General features: G+C 45.3%; 1 protein-coding gene and 1 long non-coding RNA gene across 4 annotated transcripts in view; one reads left to right on the forward strand and one right to left on the reverse strand.

Moving 5' to 3' along the window:
• Positions 1 to 7989, reverse strand: part of SUMF1 (sulfatase modifying factor 1) — a 31990-nt gene extending 24001 nt beyond the window's left edge. For 2 of the 3 annotated variants that reach the window (XM_068408941.1, XM_068408939.1), the window contains exons 1-3: positions 7780 to 7989; positions 3788 to 3961; positions 1460 to 1534 (exon numbers count right to left, since the gene is read on the reverse strand). In XM_068408941.1, coding sequence (XP_068265042.1) covers positions 1460 to 1534; positions 3788 to 3961; positions 7780 to 7980 — 450 coding nt within the window. In that variant the 5' untranslated portion in view covers positions 7981 to 7989. The remainder of the gene's footprint in view (positions 1 to 1459; positions 1535 to 3787; positions 3962 to 7779) is intronic. The other variant, XM_068408940.1, reaches the window with a different exon arrangement.
• Positions 7990 to 8045: 56 nt separating this feature from the next.
• On the forward strand, positions 8046 to 11104 carry LOC137667874 (uncharacterized). The gene is made up of 3 exons (XR_011048849.1): positions 8046 to 8254; positions 8634 to 8733; positions 10919 to 11104. It is a non-coding gene; the product is annotated as an uncharacterized lncRNA (long non-coding RNA).
• Positions 11105 to 12955: the final 1851 nt, after the last annotated feature.

Here is a 12955-nt window from a genome sequence, read left to right on the forward strand (position 1 = left end):
TCTCACAGGACACAAATGCTAGTCCTGAATTAAAAGATAACAGACTATTCTCGTAATCTTCCTTTCCTTGCAGTAGGAAACAAACCCTGCATTTTGCCATTCACAGCACGTATTCACACAGGGCTTCCTGAAACCTCTGATCTATCAGTCTGCCCCTTGAAGGTAAAAATCAAACTCTAGAGACTTCCCCCCCTCAACCCAGAGCATCATTTATATAGAACAATAAATATTCATTACTCTAAGTTATTGCACCATGAACGTGGAAGGAAAATTCTTTGTGTGATGAACTATTTTGGAGAAAGTTAAATGACTAAATACTAAACCCCCAGGTATTCTCAGCTGTTTGCATAATAAATAATAATCCTCTAAACTCTTCAAGTTGTACCTTGGATCAAGTGTTGTGCACAAGCAAAACCTTGCTACTAACTAAAAGAAACAATGTCATCCCAGACTGTCCCACCTGTCTCTCTTTGCTTATCTAGCATCAGAAGGTGCAAAAGGTGATCCAAAAGAAAATTAACCAAAACAAGCAAAGAAATTCCCATCCAGAGTAAATGCAACTTGGAGCCACCCCCCCCCCACATTGCTACACTGTGCACATCAGAATGCTTCATTTTAAGGCCTTTTTAAAGGCATGTTCATCAGACCTGAGGATAATTCTGACAGGAAGGGATCTCAGCAGGTCATCTTGTCCAAACTTCTGCTCAAAGCACAGAAATTCATCGGGGAGATGACAGGACATCATCTGCTTACTATTGGGAGCCCGTAAAGGTTAAGTGACCTGTTAAGGAGGATGTAAATGAAACCTAAGAAAGGCTCAGCAACACATTCACAACAGAAAGAGGAAAGGGGCGGGCAGGGATGCTTTGCTACCAAAAACTTTTTTTTAAAACCAATATTCACTTCCACTGAAGAGGAAAACAGGATCAGCTCCAGTTTAATCAGCACTGCACCGACCACAATCACTATGCTGCCCTAGCAAGATGAAGGGAACTGCAAAAACAGCAAGACACACAGCATCTTCTACAGAGATGGAGGAAGCACAGTAAACTTAAGCCATTCACAACCATAACAAGGAGTCTTACAGACTCAGGTCTGCCACAGAAGTGGCACTTCTTTGGAATATTTGTCTCTAGTTAACCTAGAAAAAGCTCTCATGGAAGCATCGCTATCAGATCAGATACACAGATTATTCCTCATTTTCTTAAATCGGTAGGATCCAGGATTACCCACTTTGGACATAAGACTGCACTGGCAGAACGTGCCAGAAAGAGACCAGAGAATAGACTGTAAACCCTCCACACTTGAGGGAGTCTATTCTAGGCCAAACACCCCTCCATAAACCCCATTTTTGTACATGGCTTTGGGAACATCACACAATTTTGATATTACTGCCACAATTGCTAACACATCTACCCCAAAGTTTGCTAAGCAAGTTTCACCCTGCTGCGTTACTCACTGCCTGGTGGACGCCAGCCTTCACTGCTTCACTCAGCATTCCCTCAAACACAAAGGAATCGCCAAATTTCTCTGCCTATAGAAAGAACAAAAGATTCAACCATGTTATCAAAGGAATGTTATTCTTAAAACGCCACTCACATTTACAGCTTTATTTTATCAGTGATCAGGAAATTCTAATAGTAATTTTGAGTCCTCTTTCAAGGAAGCTATTTTGGAACAGAAGAGAAGGCATTTTATCTCTGGATGTCATTGTTCTTCAACAGCCACTGGACAGATGGCAGCTCAGAGCTTCTGCAAATGTTTTTACTTCTATTAATTAAAAATGCAGTTCCAATTGTCCCAATTGCTTTAAAGCAGTACAGTCAATAATCCAACATTCAAGGGCATATTTAATTTCTCTTATTTTTCCTTTGGGAATCACAATAAAGGACTTAAGCCTTATCACTTACTGCTCCTTCATTACCACTAGTACCACGTTTTAAAGTGCTGTTCCAACAACCACAGAAGAGTTAAAAGTAACCCAATCATTATCTCTAGCATTATATAAAGCCAACAGAAACAAAAAATACAAATCATTGCAATGAATGACAGTACACGATACCAAGTACACTAAGTGAACTGCTGTACTAGGGGAAGTCAAAACATGTTATCAGAATTCAACACATTTGCCTTTCTCAATTCCTTCATTTTATTATAGTCATTCAAAGACTGAGAATCATCACCATGAGCTGCTTCTGCATGCTCAGAACTCTTTAAGAAGCCGAGTTTGAAAGAAGGATCCCATTCGCCACCCAAATTGCAAGAAGTTTTAACATATGCCTGTAATCTTTATATATTCCGTTTCAGAAAGGAAAGAGAAGAAAAAAAACACTTTTTTTTTTCCTCTCCTGACCAATCTGGAAGACCCAGACAGAGGCAAACAGATTTATCATCTAAAGGACCCCAGATTTCAGTCTGACAGCCTCCATCAAGGTTTTTGAGTTGTTTTTTTTTTTAAGTTTGTAAAAAAGAAAATACTTTTGGTTCAACAAGATAGCTGTACATCTGGAGATTTTTTCTTCAGCTTTCCATTTACTTTCAGGTTTCGTTTGCCACTGGACTTCAGTCTAGCCCTTCACAAAAGAAAAGCAAGAAGGAGGCTGGCTCTGTTTACCTGCAGTAAGTAATATGGACATTATTTAAATACATAAAAAACAGCTCAGCTGCATCCCCAAAAAAAACCCTGCAGAATCAATGCTGTTTACTCAACTCTGAGTTTAATCCAGCATAACAGGGGGTCCCATGTGAGGGGGGAAGGGAGAAGGGGTAAGTGGAGCACCCAGCTACACCAGCTGAGCCATGAAGTGCTGTCTGAACCAGACTCCATCTGATGCAGTGCTACACTTAAATACCACTGCACATGGGCTCACTCCAGAAGCTGTTGACAAGAAAGCCCTGTTCAAACTCAAAATTGTTAAGCAACCTTTTTTCATAATTATCGAGCTAAGAACTTAAAAACAGAAATAGTTCCGTAGATGAAAGAAGCCCTTCATCCAAGCAGAAGGATCCTGTCTTCCAGATGAGAACCAACCAGTTCATCAAGTGAATTCAGCAAAGTGCCTCCTTTGAGACCCGATCATTACTGAGGCTTTTATTTGCCTAAAAGGCCTGTCAGAGTGTTATAAAATTTGCGTAGGAACAGTCAACTGTCAGGAAAGATCAGAGCCTCAGGCACAAGTAGCTTCTTTCTTGGAAGAACCTTAACATATTCTGAGTCCATTGTTCCCAGGAACATGCACAAAACTATTATTATACTTGCTATTATACCTTCTTCAGACTGCACGGCTTCCTATTGCTCAGCTCATCAGCAAGTAGCTGCACTGAACTAGCCTGCAGAGTCCTCAGCTATTGCTGATTTTCAAATCCCTTCTCCCCTGTTCCTCTTAAATAAGGAAAAATCTAACAACATGGTTGTACTGGTACAAAGATGTCCTAGGACCCAAAGGTTAAAAAAAATCCCAAACAGCAACAACAAAAACCCAAAAAACCCCTGCATAGACATTTTCTGTTAGCTTCACCCAGGCTGCCTCAGTCATACATCAGGGAAGATATTAGTTCAGATATCAAGACACTTACTAAATGTAACAGCTTACACCTAAATGCCCTTTCAGACTCCTGGGCAGCAAGGCAAGACAATCTTCTCTCTACGCTACTAATATCAGAAACATTCCAGTATGCAAATCCCAAGCAAGCGTTGTGACACCCTTCAAAAAAGAAAAGCCTAAGTTTTTAATGAGGATTTTGCCAACACAAAGATGACAGGAGACCATATATCCTTCTACCTTACCTCAGTAACGTACCCAGTAGAATTCACAAATCTCTCAAACTCCTCATTGCTGACCTCGTACTGATCCATGTAGAAGCTGTTAATGTGGACTCTTCTAGCAGGCCATTCTCCATCTTGCTGTATTTCAGGCTCATCAGTGCCCATTGTGAACACTCCCCCTGGAATAGCCACCATCTGCAGAGAAAACACCATTCGAAAGATTATGAAAGTGAAAGACTGGAAAGTCTTGTCCACCTCATCTTTGCAGGTGCTTTTGCTTTGAGCAGCATTTCACCGACAAAAACAGCACAACAAAATGGCAACAGTGGCATTTTTATTACTAACCATGCTGCTAACTGGCAGGTAGACACAGCACCTGCAGCTCTGTGTGCCTGAGATGAGACAAACTTTCACGTCAGTCATATTCCACTCCTCTGGAAGACTGGCCTTGGGCAAGAGCCTCAAGCTTCAGAAGTAGAGGACAAGTGACAGAATAACATTTTAACTGTTTCAATGAGATGTTTTCCCTTTAAGGCCTCAGCCAGTTTCCAGAGAAACAAAACACATTTTCCCTCAGCTTTAGTGGGCTCTTCCCAGGAAGACAAAGGCCCCAGAGGTCTTGTCATGCCTTATCAGATGTTTCCTGAGAGCCCTCTAAAGACCACAGACTGAGCAACACACTCCTCACCCAAAAACCAACAGCATCCATGATCCCTGCTCAGAAGCTTGTGCTGGAATGAAGAATGACAGCTCAGGCTGCACAAAAACTTCCCAATGGCAGGTGATGCTTCAAGGGCTGACTACCCAAGAGCTAGCTTGCCAAGAAGGTACCCAACTCATCATCAACAGATGAAAGAATTGGGGAAGAAAACTCCCTCTCCTTTCTTTTCAGTATTCCCGAGCTACCTTTACCCCCTCACTCACACTGAATTCAGCCACCTCACTCCTCCTCTGGCAACGGTCAGAGGCTTGGGAGTGGGTGAACCTCAAGAGAGCCATCCAGCACCGACATACACATCCACTGTGGAAAATAATCTAGCACATCATATTGCTGAACATACCCTGGCAGTGATCTGTGATCACACACTACTCTTACAAGGAATTCAAGCAGGCAGACCAGCGACAGAACCTAAAATGAGCAAAGCCAGTTCTAAGAGATAGCAGCATTTTTTTTTGCAAGATCCTGATGTTTGGTATGCAGGAAATTCAAGTCTAATAACAGAAATATTCACTGAGAGAGAAGTTTCCAGAGTAGCACACTTCTAACACTACTCCAGAAGTGTAGCTTAAGGTCTGACTGAAAAAGCAGCCTGGGTTTTAGATGTATGAGAGTTGTTTCTTCTCCACTATAGATCTCTCCTTTAGCTTGGGTCTCTCCCAGCAACACTTAAAATCCACACAACTTGCAAAAGGCCTCTAAGAAGTGTGCTACAAATACTTTTCCTTTGAACTAGCCACATTTGAAGCTAGCTGCATCCTCATAACTTTTTCTCCACTATAAAGAATCTGAGCACTTGCAGATTGTCTTTAACTGAATCCATAAAAGGGCTTCAGGATAAATTTGCTTACATTTTTTAGGACTTAGGGAATGACAATGTGGCACGAAGCTGCACCACTTCCTTCCTTCCAATCTCTTTCCAACCCGCTGTAGCTAAAACAACTCCTTGGAGCAGCCTTCAAAGCAAGATTCAGAGCTCACTAGTGAGCTGCTGTCTAAAGGCATGTGAAAAATTAACTCTCGCCTTGCAGCCTAGCATTCATTGCCAAAACCTGAAAAATCTCCACAGATCGCCAGTGCACGTTCAGCTAGCAATGTCCAAAGGCTTCCTTGTGAACCTGCTGCTTTTGCAGCCCTCTCACACAGCGACAGCTGAGACTTCTGGCATGTCCACCGATGTTGTGCCCAACTGATACCAAATACTGACTCCACAGGACTACCCTTCCCCACCAAGGCTCATTTCACAGCTCCTGTTGGGAAACAGGACCTTCCTTTGACAGCCAGCTTTAGGATAACACCACATCACAGGCTGCAAGACATCTCAGCGCTCTTCAGCTGAGGACGCTGGAATGCAACACTAAGTGGAGAACAGATTTTCTGCACAATCACATCCAGAAAACACATTTGTATAGTTAATTAAGCAGCTTTAACATCCAGTTTTAAAATACAGGTAGCTAACAGCAAGGAACTAATCTCTAAGAAATACCAAAGTTGAACTACAGAGGCAGAAATCCAACAGCAGAGGCTGACAGATATGTCATTTACTGTATTAGGTGATTTACTGCAATAAGTGTGCAACAATAATTGCCTGTATCTTCACAACATTACTTAGCTAGCACACGCAGTTCATTGTCCTCAAAGCTCAACTGCAACAACAGGGACTGCATTTGCCCGTGGTTATACTTATGTTGAAAATATTACGGTAATGTAGAGCAGACCCACTAAAGTACTAGCTCCTCATTGCTCAAGATGGAGTGGAAATAATTAATCCCAGTTGTGGTTGAGGTAGAAGCCAATTTTTCCCTCACCTCCCTTCTGGTAAGAATGTTTTCTAGCTAAGCATAATCAAGTTATGTGCTGAACATAGCTTAAAATCCAGCAGCAATTAGTTGTCATCACCTGCTGTTGAAGTTGCCAGCTGCCTCACACAAGGTAAGAGTCAAATGATTTTTTTTCACCCTGCAGCGAGACTCACAGTGAAATGCTGAAGTTTATTACATGAAATGTAGATTAGTGACATAATCCATACTGCACTTGGGGAGTATTTAATTCACACTCTTCAAATATACTCAAATTTCTTAAGTGCAGCCTGCAATAGCAAAGCCATAATTACCACTGTGCATCCTTCCCTTTACCTGCTAAGTGTCCGTGGTGCCTGTGTGGCACAGGCTTTCCCCAAGCTGACACAGCTTCCCAGCGTTACACCACCAAGAGGCAATTAGAGAGGCAGCCCCTCATCTTTGCACTATTTGCAAGCCATCTCGCACAAGAACAAGATCCAAGTGTGCTGTGATGTAATTTTGTCTGCCAAAGTTTACTGACACCTTTCATGAAATGAAACAGCAATCCCATTTCTAATAACTGAAGATATCTCATCCAGTGAGGCTCTCGGTCTCCAATGATACAAAAAGTCTCAGCGTCCCTTCGCAGTAAGCACCATCGTAGCACATCAGCCTACTTTAAACTCTGCCTTCATCAAGAAGGCACGCTCAGCTCTGGACGGCGTCTTTCAGAAGAGCAGCAGCAGCAATAGAAAGGAATAAGCAATTAAAGAGACTTTCACTTGAAGAGAACCTCAAAGGATATCTAGGTATGGATACATAAATATGGCTTTGCTGAAAGACACACACATCCCATGTCGGTGTTTCAATTCCATTCATACAGAGACCTAAAAGCGACGGGTGGGGGGCAGCCAGAGCCACAGCAGTGCTGATACTCACCAGGTACAGGACTACCCTAACAGAGCCACCACCTCCCTGGGCCGTACGGCAATGGATGGCCCCGCTCAGGCAAGCGCTCTGGCACACATATGCCCGGCGTTAGCCAGCTAAAGGTGTGGGGAGGCTGGACAAAACAGCCGGGAGAAACACCCCGAATCCGTTTGTCACATCTCAGCTTGGCCCAGGGAGGAGCGGTCAGGGCGGACACGGGTGGGGACGCGGGGAAGGCCCCCAGGACACGGGTACCGCTGCCCGGGCCTCTCCCCGTCTTCAGGACGGCCTGGGAGACGCTCGGGCTCGCTGAACGGGAAAAGAGAGACAGCACCAGCCGCAGCACCGTGCCCAAGAGGGGAGAACCCAGGAGTTCGGCCCCAGCGGCTTTAACCCGAGCTCCCACAGGCACGCCCGCTCGCTCGGGCTCCCCGGTAACCCCGAGCCCCGCAGTAGGCCCTGCTTCGCCCCGCACCGCCGGGGACGCCCCACGGCCCCGCCCGCCCCCTCAGCGCGCCCGGCCTCCCCCCTCAGGGCGCGGCGGGAAGCGCGCGACTCCCCCCGCCCCGCGCCCCGCCGCTCACCGGCCTGTGCCCAGCGCTCCGCCCGCCGCCCGCCGCCGCCGAGTACCGCCGCGCCGCCACCTCCCGCCCGTCGCCGCTGCCCCGGCTAGCGCTGCACCCGCAGCCCCCGCTGGGAGCTTCCTCCCCGGCGGCCGCCGCCAGCCCCGGCAGCAGGAGGAGAAGGAGGCAGCGAGGCGCGCAGGCCGCCGCGGGCGCAGCCATGTTGGCGGAGATACCACGTGACGCCCGCGGTCAGGTGATGAGCCGCGCCTTAAAGGGGCAGCGCCGCGGCCCGGCGGGGGCGGGTGGCGGAGGCGGGAGCTGGATGGCCTGTGCCCGAGCCGCTCCCTCGCCGCCGTTCCTGCCCCCGGAGGGGCCGTTCGCGCACCTCAGGGGGAGCTGGGGCGCTCCCCCCGCAGGACCCCGCCGCTAGCGCCTCGGGGGTCCCGCGGAAAGCAGCGTGTGGCTCTGCCCCGGGCCGGGCCGGGCCGGGCAGGTACGTGAGGCTTCGTGAGGAGAGTGAGGGAGCGGGGGGACACATCCCCGCGGGGCGCTCCCCGGGAGGGTGCGCGGCTGCCCACGGCCTCCTGTCACAGTCTTCCCTGAGTTGGATCTGGTTTCCCTGTCTGTTGTGTAAGTTACCAGGCCCTGAAGCAAACACGGCCTAAATAAAGCACACAGGCCTGTGCTTTTGCAGAGACCGTTCCCAGCGCTCTGGTGCCTAACGGGGAGTGTTTAATGGAGGTGGTGGTCAGGTTTATTCAAGATGTAGTCACTTGCACCAAGGATGGTGTTCTCCAGGCCTTGGTCTCTGGCTGAGGCCATCAGTATTCACGTGTGTTTTAAGCTCACTCTTTCTTTCTTCTCTTTTGTAGGAAATTGCTGCAACGAAACTGCAGCTGAAGGATAGCTAACAGCATGTAGATAGCATTAATGTCAGACACTCGTACAAAGTGCAGGTCTAAGGCCCAAAAAGTAAGTGCTTACACCTTTGTGTACAATAGCAGTATGTAACGTAAGAGTGTGTACATGCCCTCCTCCTAAAAGAACCCTCATCTCCTCTGTTAATGGGGGATGATGCAACTCAGCATCATTTCAGAATAAGGACTTACGAAAAAATAAACGATGGTGAATTCCTCGGGCACTTCTGTTTGTGTATCTATCCTGGGATTTGGATTTTTCACGGTTAAAAATGGATTTTACCAAGTATGCCACAATCAGTCTTTATGGCAAAAACATCACCATGGAGGGGGTAAAAATATCCCTGGAAGGGGAAAAGGAGAAACCTGCTTTTCTTTCCAAGTGAACATCAAATCCTGTTACTGCAGGTTTGAGGTTTTTTACAGGAGTTTTCAGTGCAGGTGACTGAGAAGCAGTTTGTTACCAGCCAGGTGAAAGGCAACATGGTAGTGTGCAAGCTGAGCAGGTCAGGAATGGAAACGTACTTCATAGAGGCACAATGGCCTCCTACTTTGCTCTTGGGAGAGGCAGCAATTTGCTATTAGTAGCAAGAAGCAAATTACTACCCCACTGTGTGCCAGCTCGGCTGGCTGGGACTTTGTGATCAGAGCAAAGGCTCTTCCCACTCACTGTCCCCCTGCTAAGGAGCTGGGGGAGCAGCAAGTGCAGATGACTGCTTTCTTGTGTGCCATAAATCCAAAGTCCTGCTGTCTCATTCACAGGCAGAAAGGGTGCACTGCTTTTGTATTCTTGTCTATCATTGCACAGCCAAGGTACGTAGCCTAAGGCAGATGGTGACCAGCTTGCTCAATCCAGAACTGTCAATACCTTCTACATCAGGGAACTGGTAATGCCCTCGTTTTCCTTCGTTTTTTCCTGTGGTTCACTGTAGTTGTTGAAGATTTTGGTGCTCTGTCATGTAAATCTTTACTTTGTGTGGGAGCTTCTGTTCAGGGCTGTCAGCAGAATGGATCTTCTGGATCCTACACTATACTGAAAGAAATCTTTACTCATTCTGTGGGATATTAATTCAAAATATTTTATATAATTTTTCCCTGTACAGGTTAGGACTGTACAGCAAAAAGAAGCATGGCCATAGTGAAGGAGGGTTTCTTTGTTGTCATTGCTTTGTATTAGTACTGGAAAGGAACACGACTCAACTGTACTTGCTGTATGAAATTTTACTGTGTGTAAAATGGCAGTGCTGGCAGTCCTCACAAGGATGCATTTCAATTATCTGTCATTAGTCCCTTTTGCCCTGTGATGTACTTAGAAAAGGAACAGAGTGCAGGAAAACAAACGAATACAAATTTAATTATAAAATCAACCCTTGCTGCTTCGGTGTCAGAAAATGTAAACATTCCTTTTATGTTGAAGCACTGATCGTAGCCCCGTGCATTAGAAAATGCAAAGTAAATGTAACTTATTTTTCCTTCCACATTTCCAGTGCAATTTACTGAAATAACAGCAAAATCTAAGTATCCAAATTCTACAGTCTTCTAGAACTGAAAACAGTCTGCCAGGATAACTTCCCCTTATTAAAGCCATGGGATTCTGGCTGTGTCATGATGGAATTCAAGAAAATCAGCTGATTTCCAATGAGCTGGCACAGTTCTCTAGTGTATCTTGCCCACTCATCCTCATTGCTCCTTTTCCTAGAATTCTTTTCTGCATCATTTCTGTACTTCCATCAGGAAGGTTTATGTTCTTTATTCTCTCAGGAGATTAGTTGAAATAATTACAATTACAGTTTGTTTCTGAGCAACATCCAACTTCCCATTTGTAATCCTGAGGACTTCTGAGAACTTTTGCTGGTGTCATTTATTGATCTGTTTGTGCTCCTAAGTAATTTGTTCACAGGCAGCTAATCTCTTCCACACAGGGATTAATTATTCTCTTCCCTTGCACTGAGTACACCAGGATTAAGACACTGATTTCAGTGTCATTAAAATATTATAGAAATGAGAGACTTTGCAGCACTTAGCTGGAAAGCTGAGATGTTGCCTAGCGTTTGTCCCTGTTGTTAGTAGTGCTTTTCATCTCCTAGTGCTGCAGTGCTGGCATGGACAGGTCTGACGATGGGAAGCTTTTGTGATCATCTGCTTCATCATGAGGACCAGCCACGAGCAAGATTAGACAGTTTGATCCTGAGAGTCCTGGTGGCTGCCTGCAATATCTTCTGTTCTAATTTTTCTTCTAGGGCTGCTGCCTGTGCAGCTGAACCAACAGCAGAGGCAAAAAATATGCAAACCCACCCAGCAGGCTGGAGTGCTTTCTGACCAAAATAGTCCAGAGAAGTCAACAGTTGATTGCAAATTTGGCAGCATAAAACAAGATAATATTGTTCTTATTCTTGGCAAATAAAAGACTTCAAAATTCATCTGAACATCTTTCATCAATGTTGAATTCACATAATTGCTACAAATAAGGTAGTGATGGACCAGGATAAGGTTCAAAAAGGAGCAAAACAACAGAGTAATAGCAAAAAAAAACCCCTCTCTTGCAAAGTGTTTTCCTGTGACTGAAATCACATATGTGATTGGGCTAAACATCTACATTATAGCACTCTAAAGACTGAAGTGATATCTACCAAGTCGTATTTTTTTCACTATTTCCTCTCTGAATTCCTGAAGTTTTCATTCCTCAGAGCCTGTTTGTGTATTTGTGTGTGAATAAACCCAACCCTTGTTTGCTACTGAGTGAGTAGGACCCTATTCCCCAACTCAGGGGCCACCTGCTGTAGTTCACTTATCAATGAAACAGTTGCTTTAAGAGAATAACTCTACGGTACTTCTGAGTGTGAAATTTCTCATTTGCAGACAGCCTTACTGTTTCATCTCTTCTTATAGCTGTAAGATTGTAGACATGAACTCACCATGCCTGCAGCAGCATCCCAAAGCAAGTTCCTAAAGAGAAATGGAAACATTTTCCACTGTTGGAAATTTTCATGATTATCTTGTCTTTGCCAATATCCCTTCAAATCTAGCAAATTCTTTGCACTACTTGCTCAGTATTTTTGGCTGAAGGGCCTTCAGTAGCACAAACTTCACAGCCTTTGAAGAACTGACCAAGACCCAGAGCAAATGTGGTCCATGAGAGAAAATGTAGCCTTTGATATTCCACCTTCTGGAGAGGCTGCAAGATAGAGGAGTGGTAGGCTGGAGAAGCAGCAGGAGACAAATGACGTGACTGCTGTAGAAGCATAGAGAGATGTATGCAGCTCTTCAGACGAGGAACTGAGGATTTGCAGACTGGGTTAGAGCAGTGTCCCAGGTCTCCTCTGCTGTCTCCTGTGCATCCCATGCTCACAGAACTTGATACTGCCAGGTTGGGTGTGACTGGGGGACCCGTTCATCCTCTCTCTGTGGGAAATCCCTCAAAACTATGCCTTACCTTACACACAACTTCTAACATACTGCTGCTGCTCTTATTTAGCACTCAGTAATGAAGATGGTTCATAACCCTAAAGGTGTGCAGTGGGCTACGTTCTTTGCCACTGGCTCTAGAGACAGTCCTTGTGTCACTGCCTAAGCGCACCAGACGTTCTAGCCATTCACTGTCCTCAGCCTACTGAACTCATGCAGAGATTAGACTTGATTACACGAGAATTCATTAGGATTACCTAATGATATTAGGCACCATTACCCTGCCAAATTTCTGATGAGTAATGGCTTGTAGTATTGCAGCCATTTATGAAAATCACAGAACTCTATTCACTGACCTTCGCTTAAGTTCCTAAATCATGGACTTCAACTTCGGCATATTCTTGCTTGACAGCCATAATTACAACTCCTCTGATGTTATTAATGAAGAACCAATATAGTGGTAGGTTGTGTTGAATCGGACCACTGGCTGATGGAGACTTGTTGCCTTTCTCCAGCGGCGGTCCACTGCTGTAGAGAGGGAACCAGCAATGAGCGTGGCAGCAGCAGTTACAGTTTCCTATCTGTTATCTGAGGCAGCGGGTAGCTGCGGGTGGAAGTGAGAGGAGGGAAGTGTTTTCTTCACCTTATGCCAGTTAAAGTGATACAGCAGTTCTGCAGCACAAACACTGCATCCACTTCAGCGAGGCGCTTTGTGCTGCCAAACACAGCCCCGTGTACCCTACAGAGGGCATAAAAGTTGCAGTATAATCGTGGACAAGATACCTTGACTAATATTTTAAGGACAAATAATTGCATAATGTAATAAATAAAAGGAAATATTTCTTATTTTTAATCACTGCTGGTCATTCTGG

This window comes from Nyctibius grandis, chromosome 10 (assembly GCF_013368605.1).
Source record: "Nyctibius grandis isolate bNycGra1 chromosome 10, bNycGra1.pri, whole genome shotgun sequence".
Lineage (NCBI taxonomy): Eukaryota > Metazoa > Chordata > Aves > Nyctibiiformes > Nyctibiidae > Nyctibius > Nyctibius grandis.